Consider the following 16,309-nt stretch of genomic DNA (forward strand, 5'->3'; position numbering starts at 1 on the left):
GAGGATTAACGATAGCAACAGCAATAATAACAAAAAGAACAACTCAGCTAAAAGTGGGCATAAGGGTTGAACAGGCATTTCACAAAACAAGATATCCAAACATCCAATAAGCATGTGAAAAGGTGTTCAGCATCATTACTCATTAGGTAAATGCAAATTAAACCACAACAAAATATCACTAGACACCAATAAGAATGGCTAAAATTAAAAGGATAGATAGTACCAAATGATAGCTAGGATATGGAGGAACTGAGATTCTTATACATTGCTGATGGGAGTTTAAAATGGTATGTAACTACTTTGTATATCAATTTTCTGCTAAATCTAAATGCAGCAGATGCCATGATAGCAATTCAAGTTCTGGACATTTATGCAAGAAAAATGAGTATATATGTCCACAAAGAATGTGCATAAATAAGAATGTTCATCATAGCTTTATTCATATTAGCCAAAGTGGAAATGACTCAATGCCCATCAATAGAAGAATAAACAAATTGTGGTGTATGCATAAAATAGAGCCTGGCCAGTGTGGCTCAGTAATTGAGCATCGACCCATGAACCAGGAGGTCATGGGTCGATCCCAAGTATGGGGCGTGCAGGAGGCAACTGATCAATGATTTTCTCTCATCATTTATGTTTCTATCTCTCTCTCTCTCCTCTCCTTTCTTCTCTCTGAAATCAATAAAAACATACTTTAAAAAAATAGAATGCTACACAGCAATAAAAAAGAACAAACTACTAGAACATACAACATCATGATGAATCTTATAGATATTAAGTTGAATGAAAGAAGCCAGATTTAAAAGAAAACATACTGCATGATTTCACTTATACAAAATTTAAGAACAGGCAAAACTAGTCAATGATGTTAGAAGTGAGAATAGTGGTGTTGAGATGCCAACTGGGAAGAATTAATAGGGAATCTTTAGAGGTACTGGAAATTTTCTATACCTTGATCTATGTGGCGATGACACAAGTGTATACATGTACAATAATTCATCAAGTCATGTACTTAGGTTCGTAGTATTCTGTAAAACGTTAAAGTTTGTGAAATAATTTATTCTTAGAATAAAAACTGGAGTGGATTCAAGTTTCCCTATGAAAACTTGCCTCATTCAAATGCTAACAGGAGACAGAGAGAGAGAGAGAGAGAGAGAGACGTGCTTTTGGTGTATGTGTTTTATCCCCCTATAAAAGGTTTTTGTTTGTTTGTTTGTTTGTTTTTTAAAGAACCATTTGGGGGTTCTGTTCTCCCCAAATGGTTGGTAAGCAGTAAATAAACAGTATCTGCCACACCCACTCCAGAAGGTCTGAGAGCAGAGTTCTGGTCTTTCTACCCTAACTGGAGTGCATTTCCCTCTGAGCCTCTGAAAAAGGAGGGTCTAAGGAGCTCCCACTCTCTCAGTGCCTCCACCTGGGAGGCTGGAATCCTGGGAGCTCAAAATTCTAGTCAGTTTTCCTCTAATCATTACTTGGGTTGGTGCAGTGGTGTGTAAAAAGAATGCAGAAGTATTTGATGGGATCTCCTCAAATTTAAACCCACGGCCTAAAATTCAATTTCATGAGCAGTGTAGGAAACGGGTATTTACTGCCAGAGTCAATAAAGAAGATAGATCTGGAGGCATAATTGTTTATGCTAAGCACAGATATGCACAAATCTCAGTTGACAATTGGGAGGCCTCCCTCTTTTCCTGCTGGCATCATCCTAAGATTACACTGAACTTTGTAGTTCCTAAAGTCTTCATTCATTGTTACTCAGGAATATCCTCTCATGTATTTTAACTGGTAGGAAGGTTTAGTTTAAATAAAGCAGCAGGTAAAGACTTTCCGCTATAAAAATTATTCAAAGCCTGTTCTAAATTACTTCCTCCAAAATGTAGATCCATCTGTTTGTTAAATTCCATTTAAATTTTATACCTAGTTCTTTCTTAAAATATGTCAGACTGAGAATTTCTGGATCGATTATTTTGTACAAGCTTCAGTGGAGATTCAAGCGCAGATACTCTACTATTATCTAATGAAAACAATGATCAAGAATAATATAATAGACTAGTGCCCCAGTGCACGGATTTGTGCACATTGAAAGGAAATTAATTAGAAGGTGGCTGGCGGGGCGGGACTGGGAGAGACGAGCTGGACACACCCTGGAGCCAACCTCCCAAGGTCCCTCCCCGGCTGACCGCACCTGGGGTGCAGCGGCTCAAAGGGAGTCTGCGGAGTGAGCGGGGTCCCTCTGGCAGGTGGGGTCCCTTGGCCTGGCCTGCAGGGATCAGGCTGAAACCAGCTCTCCGACATCCCCTGAGGGGTCCCGGATTGGGAGAGGGCTGTTCTCAGGTGACCCGCCCTGGAATCAGGCTCCCTCTTCTCTGGTTCCAGGTGCGTCACCCGAGAACCGCTGCTGCCAAGTCACCACAGCTCGGCAGCTCCTGCGTTGAGCATCTGCCCCCTGGTGGTCACTGCACATCATAGCTACTGGTCAGAGTGTCTGCCCCCTGGTGGTCATTGCACATCATAGCTACTGGTTGGACAGTCGCTTAACCTTTATATATATATAGATTGCTAGTGACCTCACATTCTTGGAATTAAGTAGACATTACTTAAAAACTTAAATAAATGAATATAGAGCTGTTTTTCTTCTTCTTTTTTTTCCAACAACATACCTCTTCTCTGCCTTTACCCCTAGACAAGAATGACTTTAGGTTAAGCTTCCTGAGCACAGTATTAACTCCTAGTTATTGGTTCTTAAACCAAAACTACATTTTAGCATCTTAGCAAGAGTTGGTATTAGTCTTCTGACAGATCTGTCTCCTGGCAAACCAGATATTTACATTGAGGGGTCTAAAGCAGCACTATGTTCTTCCTCCTTCCCACATTTTCTTTTTAACTGCTCTCTGACTGCAGGAAACTATTAGATGATCTGGCTGCATTCCCCCCCTGATGGGGACATGAACTAGGAATGGCTTCAATGTTGCTCAAAACTGGACTTTTCTTGGGAACTTTATGCAGCTTTTTCTACATCTGCAGTGAGCGATCGATAAAAGCTTCTTTGAAAATCTTCCATCCTAAGTCATCTTGTCTATGCTCTATGATAAAAATGTGGGGGGACTTTAATTTATTCTCTTACTGAAGGCTCAAAACAAGTCCTTAAGAATTATCCTGTCTTGCCCTAGCCGGTTTGGCTCAGTGGATAGAGTATCAGCCTTCAGACTGAAGGGTCTCAGGTTCGATTCTGGTCAAGGGCACATCCCCCATATGGGGTATGCAGGAGGCAGCCAATCAATGATTCTTTCTCATCATTGATGTTTCTCTCTCTCCCTCTCCCTTCCTCTCTAAAATCAATAAAAATATATTGAAAAAAAAAAAAAAGAATGATCCTGTCTAGCCAATTTGGCTCAGTGGATAGAGTGTCAGCCCTCAGAACGAAGTGTCGTGGTTTCGATTCCGGTGAAGGGCATGTACCTCAGTTTCAGGCTCTATCCCTGGCCCCAGGTATATGTGGGAGGCAAACAATTGACGTGTTTCTCTCATATCAATATTTCTCTCTGTCTCTCCCCCTCCATCCCACTCTCTCTAAAAATCTATGGAAAAATATCCTCATGTAGGATGAACAAAACAAACAAACAAAAAGAATGATCTGGTCTTGAGACTGACAAATACCATATGATTTCACTTATATATAGAATCTAAAGAATAAAATAAATGAGAAACAAAATAGAAACAGACTCATAGGTATAGAGAACATTTTAATAGTTGCCAGAGGAGTGGAGGATTGGGGGACTGGGTGAAAAAGGTGAAGGGATTAGGAGGTACATATCAGCACTAGCCGATTTGGCTCAGTGGACAAAGCATCGGCCTTCAGACTCAAGGGTCCCAGGTTCGATTCCGGTCAAGGGCATGTACCTTGGTTGTGGGCACATCCCCAGTAGGGGGATGTGCAGGAGGCAGCTGATTGATGTTTCTCTCTCATCAGTGTTTCTAACTCTCTCTCCCTCTCCCTTCCTCTCTGTAAAAAATCAGTAAAATATATATTAAAAAAAAAAGACGTACATGTCATATCGGTAGTTACAAAATAGTACAGCATAGGGAATATAGTCAATAATATTGTAATAACTATGTATGATGCCAGGTGTGTACCTGAATTATCGGGGGGGGGGTCACTTTGTAAGGTATATGATTGTCTAACCACTATGCTATACACCTGAAACTAATGCAAAATAATATTGAATGTAAACTGTAATTGAAAAATAAAAAAGAAACATGGCTGAAAAGTGCATTGAAACAATAAAGACATCTGTTCTTTTTGTTTGTTTGTTTTAAACATGCTGTTCTTAAAAAACAAAACAAAACAAAACAAAAACATGTTCCTATCTTGGTTTTAGGTACTTTCTCCATGAGTGTTAGAATGAGGAGGGTGTGGCAGATTTTATTTTATTTTATAAAAATGGCTGCAACAGTCTTTCTGGTCTCACATGCTCTTTCAAACCCTGCCACTTTCCCCTCAATACCTCCTGGAGTCTGTATCTCCTTCTCTCGAACCTGGACAAATCTTTGTGCATGCCTCAATCAATAGTGTGTTAGAAATGACAATGCATGACTTCCAAGGCTAGGTCATAACAGGTAAATGACTTCCACCTGTTTTGTGGTGTTTTTTTTCTCTCTCTTTTCCTGAGCCACCACGTAAGAAGTCCAGCTGTCCTGAAACCATGCTGCTGAAGAGACCACTTGCAGAGGCTACATAGAGATAGAGTTACCAAGGAGCTCACCTGCTCAGGCCCCCAGCTGACTGGGTCTTCTCAACCTGGTACCAGATTTGTGAGTGAGCAGAACTTCACATAACTCTAGCCCCAGGCACTGTGACTGCATGAGGAGAGTTGAGCAAGAACGGGCCCAGTTGAACACAGTCAACCCTATAACCATGAGAGATAATAACAGTGGCCATTGTTGTTTTAAGTTGCTAAGTCTTAAGGTAGTTTGCTAGGCCTTGTGAAAATTAAAAAACAGAAACCTCACTTAAAATAGAGTCGGGAGGCTAGAAGAAAGAACTCTCACAGGGCACTCAACACACACTACTGACACCAACAGGAAGTGACTGTACCTTGCATCTCCCATGGAAGTGATACTATTTTACTACCTTACCAGGAGGAATAAAGATTCCTCCTTGCCCAGTAACAGCTCAGCCATAATTCAGCCAATGGAAAGTCACTATAATTTGACTTTCAGTTTCCTCCAATGGACTCTTCATTTACAACAGTCCCAACCAAGTCCATAAAAGGGTGGTCTTCACCTTTGTTTTTCTGGACTTGGCATGGTTTGCCATAGACTGAAGGTGCCCCATTGCAATTATTTGTTGTTCCCAAATAAACCCATTTTGCTGGAGAAATATCTGGCTGTCTACTTGTTTCAGGTCAATAGCAACAATAGATAATCAGAACAGAGGGCTGGCTAGTCATCCATCCTGAAGAAGGTTTTGGTTAAATACCTCAATTTTTAGAACAGCTTTTTAAAAACCTCATTTGAGCCCTATCTTGTTTGGCTCAGTGGATAGAGGGTCAGCCCTCAGACTGAAGGGTCCCGTGTTCGATTCTGATCAAGGACACATACCTCAGTTGCAGGCTCCTCCCTGGCTGGGGCCCTGGTCAGGGCGTGTACAGGAGGCAACCAATCGATGTGTTTCTCTCACATTGATATTTCTCTCTGTCTTTCCCTCTCTCTTCCACTCTCTCTAAAAATCAATGGGAAAATATCCTTGAGTGAGGATTTAAAAAATAATAATAAAAATAAATATGGGGGTGGGGGTGGCAGGGAGAGGTCAATGGGGGGAAAAGGAGACATATGTAATACTATATGTAATACTTTAAACAATAAAGAAATTTAAATAAATAAATAAAAAAACTCATTTGAGCCCTTGCCAGTGTGGCTCAGTTGGTTGGAGGATCATCCTGTGCACCAGGAGGTGGGGGTTCGATTCCCCATCAGGGTACATATCTAGGTTTTGGGTTTGATCCCTGGGTGGGGCGTGTGCGGGAGGCAACCAACTGATATTTTTCTCTCACATTGATGTTTCTCCCTCTCCCTCTCTCTCTCCCTTCTTCTCTCTTAAAAAAAAATCAATAAAAAATTTAAAAAATGAAAATAAAAATCTCATTTGATAACTATAATATATATATATATATATATATATATATATATATATATAGCCACTCTAAATGAATAAAGAACAATCACCCTTGAGAGAAGATACAAACTCCAATGACCCTTATGAAAGGTTGGGTTCAGAGAGGTGATCTTAATGGAGAATTGTTTGAAGGACTTGAACTCCTCTGGATTTACTAGATGTATTCTATAATTTAGCTAAAAGTTTTAGTTTTAAATCATATATTTTTGGTCTCCCATAAAATTGCTTTCAATGGTTGCACTATGGGACATGCCTCAGGTTTCATACTATAAGACACAGCTTTAGAAAAGCCCTATTGAATTAGTTGTAACAATATCATTGAGGACATTACCATATCACTCAATGTCCCAGATATAAAGCTCTGCATCAGCCAGCTGGTGTGGCTCAGTGGTTGAGCATCGATCCATGAACCAAGAGGTCATTGGTTCAATTCCTGGTCTTGGCACATGCCCGGGTTTGGGGCTTGATCTCCAGTAGGGGGCATGAATGAGGCAGCCAATTGAGGCTTTTATCTCTCTCTCCCTTCTCCCTTCCTCTCTCTCTAAAAATCAATAAAAACATATTTTAAATATATGAAGGTGATAATGCTGTATGAATGAGTCCATAAAAAAAGTGAGTCCATAAACAAAAATGTGGGAAAAAAAAGTAAAAAACAACACAGTCAGCTTTATCTTAAGGACAGATTCTGACCCAGTGTGTGGTGGGCAGTGTGACCGAGGGCAGAGAAGGCAGCCAGATTGATGGCTGCTCTCCTGACTGACTCCGGAGGTAAACTGCAGAGGCAGGCTCTGTGAACAGCTGCTGTAATCACAGACCTAAGGACAGTACTTCAACGAGACCTAATATAGAAAACCATTGGTCACGCACCCGTTGTTTCAGTAACACCTGCACCTTCATGGCCTTTGAGCGCACAGTTTAATGCAGACATCAATGCTATTTACATAAACTGCTCTACTAGCATGGGAAGACCAGAGGGAGATGCAGAAGTTATAGTGTATGATCTCCACGGGTCTTTTATTACTTTCTTGAAGAAATCAGAAGAGGGATGATGGTGTGTGTGTGTGTGTGTGTGTGTGTGTGTGTGTGTGTGTGTGTAGGGAGAAAGGGATCCTATCTCTGTATAAGAATTTCTTTTAAATTATGTTATAAAGATAACTCATTGTATAAACCTTAGTTCTTGAAAACCTGTCTTTTCTTTAAAAAAAAAAAATAGAGATAGAGTCGATACCCCACACCCCACATCATTGATGCAGCTCAACCCAGAAGTAAACAGTCTGATTGCATCGCTGCTGCCATCCAGCTAGCTTCTCAACTGAGATCTTCCAAGGTGTTAATTGCAGTTGTGAATTAATCATTATTTTAACTGAGCCAGACTCTTAATTTCCTCTTGAAGCTTCTCATTATTAAGTTTTCTTGAAGTGGTTAATGTGAGGACATCATTAATGCAAATTATCATTTAGCAATACCCTGTAAACTTGCAGGGTTGTTTTTATTATGCACTCTATAGTGTGGAATTTTATATGTGGAAAAGACATAATCAACCACTTATTCTAAAATTCTGTTTTCACTTTGTACTATAGTTCATCTTTGTGAGTTCAGGATTTTTATCAGCATCCCCTTTCCCTTTCACACCCTGAAACCTGAAATGAAAGCCACAGTGGTTTCAGGCTTTTCAGAAAGTCGCCTAGTTCCGAAAAGAATATCAATAAATATTTTGTACAAGTGCTTTTCAGAAGTAATTCTCTTCTCTGCCTTCATGTACATTAACAAAGCTGTTTTAACAATATCGTTATGGTAAAAACAATTCAGCAAAACTGGTCATTAATCTGTCAAGAGGAGGATGTATAATTCCTCTATTTTTCAGGATTGGAACCAGTATGCTTAGCAGGTACCCACTTTTAAAAAAAAATATTTTATTGATTTTTTACAGAGTGGAAGGGAGAGGGATGGAGAGTTAGAAACATCGATCAGCTGTCTCCTGCACACCTCCTACTGGGGATGTGCATGCAACCAAGGTACATGCCTTTAACCAGAATCGAACCCGGGACCCTTGAGTCTGAAGGCTGACGCTCTATCCACTGAGCCAAACAGGTTAGGGCAGCAGGTACCCACTTTTTCAAAGAGGAAAAATCCAAAAGGAGTCAGAAATCCAGGCAGGACGTCAGCATCTAGCTGATTTATGAATGAGCCACCCACCTGGGATACAAGTGTGAGGAGGGCCAGGGATGTTCTGAAGGGAAGGAGTCAGAAATCCAGGCAGGACGTCAGCATCTAGCTGATTTATGAATGAGCCACCCACCTGGGATACAAGTGTGAGGGTTCAGTCTTGGAAGGCCAGGTTCCAGGCCCAAGAGGGCTTAGAGCACCAGCAGGGAATTCTAGAACCTCTGCTTGGTACACTCATAGGACTCCAAGCCCGCCTATTATACTCGCCCCAGCTGTGAATGCGAGCTTTGTGTCTTCCCTGTAAGCTCCAGGAAGGTAGAGACTCAGCCCATCATGTTCAGCTCTGTCACCCCAACATTCAGCACTGGGTTGTGCACTGTCACCACCCTAGTCCAAGTTTTTGTCAGCTCTTGCTCAGATCATGGCAATAGCCTCCAGACTAGTCTCCCCACTTCTACTCCTCCCAGACTCTGCCACCTCCCCGCCATCCTCCCCTTCCTCTAGCTAATTCCTTCTCACCCTTCAGTTCTCTCCTTAACTGTAATTTTCTTGGGAAATCCTTCCTTGAAACCCTGGTCTTCCTGGTATTCACACCAATAGCACCTTGTGCTTCTTTATCATAGCACTTTTCCTAGCTTGTTATTCGTTCGTTATTATCATTATTTGGTTAATGTTGGCTTCTCTAATATGACTTGTAAATTCCATGAGTGCAGGGAATGCACACATTTTGCTCAGTGCCTGGAAAATACTGGGAACTCTAAATAATATGTTGAATTAGTTCATAAATACTTGATGAATCCTTAATTCGAAGAGAATTAAAGCTATGAGAGGACTTAGAAGTGGAGGACCTTGGGGTAGTGAACAGGCAAGAGAGTAGTTCTCAGAATTGGGGGAGGATGGAATTAGAGCAGCTGGACATGAAGCCACTGAGAAGTGGCCTGGAAGGGCGCAAACACCTCCTGCCTCAGCTCTGGAGGGGTCTCACTGAACTCTCCCAGCAACCCTGATAGTACAGATTGTCAACGCAAGGTCCTTGGTATCAAGTCAACAAACAGGTATCCCCAATTTGGGGTGCAGTGAAGAAGGAAACTTTATTCAGTGCAAACAACTCAGATGTGAAAAAAAGCACCACTGTTAGGAAGCCCCGGGGCTAGGCCCCTCTCTGGCTAGACAGCTCTGCTCTGCTCTTTGCTGGTCTGCTCTGCCCTACCCTGCGCTGCTCCAGTGAGACATGCTGCCCCAGTGAGACATCTTCAGGCCGGGAAATGCACTCTTCAGTCTTTGGTGGAAAGGTCAAGTGAGCTCACAGAGCTGGAGGGAGCTGACAAGTAGACAGACATCCTCACCCCGGGTCCCTGATTGGTTTATTCTCATGCAAATGAGGGCTACAAATCCTCAAAGTTTGATTGGTCCAAAAGGCACTGTCTTGATTGGTCAGAATGCTCTGGTTAGTTGGAGCTGCACAGCTCCAGTTAGATGAGGAAAGCCTCAGTCCTACTGGTTGAAATAGGATTCCAGGAACTCCTTTATAAAAGGGCTGGCTCAATGGCAGGAACACAGTGCAGGCTTCTCCCTGAAGTGCAATTTGCATAAAAGGTCCCAGAATAGAAATGGCTGCTAGGCTCTGTTTTTAAAATTTGAGCCAAGTTAGCCACCAGGATCTCTTCTTAGTAGGTGTCTTCTTTTTCAGCGTCCACAAGATGAATAAATTACACCTTGACCAAGATCACGTAGTTGGCCAATGGAAGACCCAAGATTCAAATGAGCTCTAAGTTCAGGTGACCCCTTTTACACAAAAGAGCTACTTTTCTTTTGTGTAAGAACAAGCAGGTAGCAGATATGTAATTACTAAAGTGTTTGCCGGGGAGTTCTCCTGTCTTGCTTCTGCCTGTCTCACGCCTGGTAACAGCAGCAGTTGTGTTACTCATTTATGCTTCAGTCACGTCCACTTTGGGGACCAAATGATGATGGGTATTACCTAGAGGTTTGTGCAGAACATCTGTATCCCAGGCTTTGCTGGTTCCTGTGGGCTCTGTCATGGCCAGAATGCTGATGGAGCTGCTCAGAGCCAGATGGGAGCTTGGTCACACTGTGGAGATGCCAGTGGCAGACAGTGGCAGAACAAGACAGCAAGCAAGCTGGAGGATGGAGGCTCCTGTCTTGGGAAAGGCTTGGGATAGGAGCAAAGCAGCAGGCTCAGAAAGAAGCGCCAGAGACAGGCTGTGTAACTGCAGGTCAGATGACATCCTTCATGTCGTTAGGCAGCATTGGTTGCCTATCGCACATGCGCCCAGTGGGGGCCAGGGATTGATCCTGCAACCCAGATATGTACCCTTGACAGGAAAATTGAACCCTTGACCCGACAGTATGTGGGCTGATGGTCTAACCACTGAGTACACTGTATAGGGCTTATTTTATTTTTTAAAATTGAATTTATTGGGGTTACATTGATTAATAAAATTATAAACATTTCGGGTGTACAATTCTATAATACATCAACTATATATTGCATTGTGTGTTCAACACCCCAAGTTGGTAACATTTATTACCTTTTCAAAATTTACCTAGAATTCTTATTTCTAATTGTTTATGCAAAAATGTTTCTGCACTTTTGTTCCTCTCAAACAATTCTAAAAGCTTTATTTCAAATATCTTTGCTAAATTTTTATTTTATTCAAGAGCTTTCTGTACTAAATGACCCACTCAGATAAATGTCTTAAATGAAAAATGTAAATGGCTATAGGAAGATAAAGACAAATTATCCCTTAATTTATAGGCTGTGGTATATTCTTCATGTGCCCTTGGTATTCTTTTTGTTTTTTGTTAATCCTCACCTAAGGATATTTTTTCCATTGATTCTTAGAGAGTGTGGAAGGGAGGAGGAGAGACACAGAGAAACATTGATGTGAAAGAGACATATGGATTGGTTGCCTCCTGTACGTGCCCTGACTGGGGCCGGGAATTGAGCCTACCACTGAGGTACATGCCCTTGACCATAATGGAACCAGAGACCCTTCAGTCTGTGGGCCGTTGCTCTAACCACTGAGAAAACTGGCCAGGGCTTTGATATTCTTTAGTGACTTTTGTCTTTATGTCTAGGTAGGCAACATCTGAAATGATATGTGAATTTGTTTAGAATCAACCTTTAAAATTTGAACCATTGACTATTTTATTTATTTATTTTTAAAATATATTTTTATTGATTTCAGAGAAGGGAGAGAGAGATAGAAACATCAATGATGAGAGAGAATCATTGATCACCTGCCTCCTGCACACCCCTTACTGAGGATCAAGCCCTCAACTCAGGCATGTGCCCTAGACCGGAACTGAACCTGGGGCCCTTCAATCCGCAGGCTGACGCTCTATCCACTCAGCCCAATTAGCTAGGGCAAATCACTGACTATTTTAAATACTAAATCAATCACATATTTGAACTATTTTAAAAATGAGGGTTACATAACACACAAATTCCTCCCTACTATGTTTTTGGAAGCTATTACAGACTTAAAATGTTCTTTACGTAAGGCATTATATTTACCATTCATCTCAAGACATTTTTCCCCTTAGCTGCGCACATTCTTGAAGCATGAAATTTACAAACATAACATTGGTTCACTGATTTGGGGTTTTACTCATGAAATGAAAGCTTGTACTTTCTCAGTCTTTCCAATTTTTTGAACTGATAGTTGCTATTTAAATATGTGTTATAGAATCTCAGGGTACAAAGGGCCCTTTTGGAAGTTGCCTGGACAGCATACAAGCCCTTAACACCCTCCCTGCTCAGGAACTTGGCCTTGGGCATCAGTGAAAGGCTCTCAGTTCTGGGAATGGAAGCTCTTTAAGCCTCCCTCTGAACTTGCTTTTTGTGCTTGTCTTGCAAATTCGGACTTCTATTGTTCTCACTCTTGTCTCCAGGATTTGAAGCTTTAGAACTTTCCTTGGCTTCCCAGCAGGCCTCTCCGAATGTGTTTCAAAGGTGGGACCCTGGCTGCACCCGACCTTCCCAGGTGGCTGTGGAGAGAGGAGTGTTGGTGACCTAGTGTAAAGGTAAGGTCTTGCATGGACAAGGGGGCTTAGAGCTCAGGAGTTGGGAGGACTATTTGGATACCTGTGATTTGAGGATCAGACTCAAGAAAGAATGTGAGGAAGTGAAGTCACTTCCTTGGTGACTGACCCCAACAGAACTTGGAAGCCCTGTTACCAGGCAACCCACATCCTAGTAACAGCCCCATACCCAGCTCGCTTGGCAAGAGACACTAGGTAGTGAAAGACGTTGTCTTGCTGTTTTCAGAATTCCCAGGGTTCTGGCTTTTGGAAACCCCAACATTAGAGCCTTCCCAGATGCTGAAGACACTGGCTGGACTCTTGTCTTCAAAATCTCTGGCCGTTTCCAGGAGGTCCCTAAAGTATCACTAGGTGACCAAGGAGTGGAACCCGCAAGCTTGGTGTACAGGGACTGAACCCACAGCCCATGACCTGGGCATGTGCCCTGACTGGGTACCAAACTGGTGACATTTTGGTACACAGGGCGATGCTCAACCAACTGAGCCACACAGGCCAGGGCCAATTTTGTGGATTATAAATCACTATTTAATTTATTGTCTAGGCAGATATATGGGGAAGGGAGAAGAAAAATACACCAAAATTCTCCCACTGCTTAAAGTAGGATAGTGAGTTTATGGATGTGTCTTCCTTTTTCTTCTTCCTTTTATTTCTCCTTCAAATGTTTAATAATATGCTCATATTACTTTCAAAAGGGAAAATGTTTTAAAGATTACAAAGGTATAGCTTGCAAGGGAGGCAATCAGTCAATATTTCTCTCTCTCTCTTCCTCTCCCTCTAAAATCAATAAAAACATATTAAAAAATGTACAAAATGGTTTTTATACAAATTATATATGTGTAATATATATCACATAAATTATATTTTTTGGATTGAGAAAACATTCTTGAATCCGGTGACCACCCCATGCCCCATCTCCCTCTAGCCAGTTCAACACAGATTCCTATGCTAGCACTTGGTCAAGCATTGCTCTCTGGCTTGAAGCCATAAAATTTGGCTTGGTCAAGGTCATGGTGACCTCCTGCCAAACTCATACTCTTTAGTCCCCATTTAACTGCTCTCTGCAGCATTCGGCACAGTTGAACACTATCCCCTACTTGAAGCCATTATCTCTTGAGTTCTGGAACACCATTTCCTACCCTATTTTTCCCTCTTTCTTGGAAAACAGGGATTTGGTGACTGAAGGAAGATGGCAGCAGGAACTGTAGAAGCAGGTCACTTGTATAAGATTTAGAACGGATACTATGCAGCTATAAAACATTTATATGAGAACTAAGTAGGAATGGGATAATTGCTTATATGAAGTGAAAAAATGACTGGGGATATAGAGTAATCCCATTTAAAAATAAAACTCTGAATTTAGATGGTATTATGGAGATATGTTGAGTTGTAATCTTCCAATTAAAAGTATTTTCTTGTTGATATGATTGGGAAGATTTCATAAATATGCTTTGGTTATTATACTAACATACTTTTAAAATCAAGCATACTGTGTGGTATGGTAGACAAGTTATTTCCAACACTTTTTCTATTTGCTGTGGTGGGACTCTGGGTATGACTCAGGTGCCCAATGAACACTCGCAAAAATACTGCACTTGAGAAATGGCCTCTTTTTTTTTTTTTTAGAAGGAAATGTTAAGACAATGGGTTGCACTGGAATTCAGTAAACATTGAATCTTACAGAATGTAATTCGGTCTAAAGGCAAGCCTGAAAGGATGTCTCAGTTCGGGGATGGCTTCTATTGCTGGCAGCACCACGAGCCCTGCAGCACTCCACTCTCACTGTGCACCAGGGAGCAGTGCGTGTCTGCTCGGGACAATGACACTGCTGTGGCTGGAGGTACTTTTATTATCTAAACCCTTATCAGAATGTGATTTTGGACAACAGAGAATTTCTCAAAGGAATATTTACGTGCTTTTCTTCACCAATTTCATTTGGAAGCTCATGGGACTCCACTACTAGTAACACATATAGGTTGAGGCACTTGAGAGGAAAATGTCCCTTGTGACAAAAACAGATATAAAGTGCTATGCCCAACCCCTGTCTACGTCCACCTCCCTCCTTTTCACTATCTCTTTGGTCCAGTGTAAACCTCTGGGCAAAATAAAATTGACCCTCTGTGTAAACTATTAGAGATAACTGTCTATTATGTGACCACTTCTTTGTGATAGGAATCTTTGAGTAGCAAGAGGCCCACTCATAAGTTTGTGAAAATGTCGCTGAAATTTGAAGAGAAACAATGAATGTGTTGGGCAGGAGAGCTCAGCAGAAGTCTGTGCAAGTGGGAGGTCTTTTCAGCACAGTCAGGGGGGGTCCATACTACCTACTCTCCCGGTGCTGAGTCTGCTTTGCCCTAGGACAGTGGTCGGCAAACTCATTAGTCAACAGAGCCAAATATCAACAGTACGACAATTGAAATTTCTTTTGAGAGCCGACAACCGACTTCTGTGCATGGGCCACGAAATTTCAATCGCACTGTACATGCGTGCCCGCACGTGGTATTTTGTGGAAGAGCCACACTCAAGGGGCCAAAGAGCTGCATGTGGCTCGCGAGCCGCAGTTTGCCGACCACTGCCCTAGGGAACATGAATTAAGTCCTTGATATTCTCAAACAGCATCAGGGTGAGAAGAGTAAAAAATTGGTTATAATTGTGCAAGAGAGATAAGGTTATTGTTTAATAACCAGGCATCCTGCCTACAGCAGGTCTCCACTCTATACAATATTTTCATCACTGCTCAGCCATTTTCGAGTAGAGTCCTCACCTTGGTTCTGGAATATTTCAGGCCCTAGCCCAGCACCTGAGAGTGAAGACATGGCACATACCTTACAGTGAGTCAATTGGAGACGCAGGGTCACAGGTTGAGAATGTATATGAAACTTAGACACTCCGGAGTTGTTCAGACGTGAGGTTGCTTTGTCCTCTGCCAGGCTCTTTATAAAGACTGTCCTTCCCAGTGCACCTCAGGCCAGAACAGACCTGGTCCCAGAGGTTTCCCAGAATCACCACGCTGCTTTGCTTTCTCTTGCTTACTCTGGCCTCCCTGATTGTCCTGATCCTCTTTAGCGATAAGGGCGCCCCTCTGATTCTCTTGAAGAGCCCTCTGTGTCTGTCACCTCTGGCCTGTCACCGTGTTTGTGGTTCTGGTGCTGTTGTGATTTCTGAGACACCCACAACTCCAGGAAAGACACAGGCCCTGCTTTCTGACAGTAAAGACACACACACACACACACACACACACACACACACACACACACACACTCGAAGTGTTGGCTCAGACATTCACTAAAGTGGGAAGAGACAGGACAGATTCAGGGCCTTGCAAGTGCATTGCTATAGACAAGAGGCCCATCACTAACCCCCATTTCCACTCTGCAAGCCCTGTCCTGGGATGTAATTCGGACAGGACCACCAGGTTATGTACCTGTTCTTGCTCAAGGCAGGCCCTGTCTTCAGGTCCCTCTTTGTGGCACACAGAAGGGATTCCATAGGAGCTGCCCAGAAAGGACTCACAAAGGCAGCATGGTCTGAATTGGCCTGTTCATAGTCACCCAGTGCTACCTCAGGACCTCCTGGAAAATGGGCAGATATTTTGAGAGGGCCCAGCCAGTCTGCAGCATCAGGGAAGGCTCTCACCGTGGGATTTCCAAAAGCCAGGGCCTTGGGAATTCTGAAAATAGCAAAACAACATCTTTCACTACCTAATGGCTCTTTCCAAGTGAGCTGGCTGTTCCTGGAATGTAGGTGCCTGGTGACAGGGGTTCCAAGTTCTGTTGGGGTCCGTTACTGAGTACCAAGGAAGTGACTTCACTTCCTCACGTTCCTTTCTTGAGTCTGATCCTCAAATCATGGGTATCCAACTAGTCCTCTCAACTCCTGACTTCTAAGCCCCTTATCCATGCAAGA

General features: G+C 42.4%; 1 protein-coding gene across 2 annotated transcripts in view; it reads right to left on the minus strand.

Moving 5' to 3' along the window:
• Positions 1-11,619: 11,619 nt before the first annotated feature.
• LOC103292526 (KRR1 small subunit processome component homolog) overlaps positions 11,620-16,309 on the minus strand; it is a 30,281-nt gene continuing 25,591 nt past the window's right edge. Inside the window, exon 11 of one of the 2 annotated variants that reach the window (XM_054718874.1) lies at positions 11,620-12,352. In XM_054718874.1, coding sequence (XP_054574849.1) covers positions 12,268-12,352 — 85 coding nt within the window. In that variant the 3' untranslated portion in view covers positions 11,620-12,267. The remainder of the gene's footprint in view (positions 12,353-16,309) is intronic. The other variant, XM_054718875.1, reaches the window with a different exon arrangement.

Source organism: Eptesicus fuscus, chromosome 7 (assembly GCF_027574615.1).
Source record: "Eptesicus fuscus isolate TK198812 chromosome 7, DD_ASM_mEF_20220401, whole genome shotgun sequence".
NCBI lineage: Eukaryota > Metazoa > Chordata > Mammalia > Chiroptera > Vespertilionidae > Eptesicus > Eptesicus fuscus.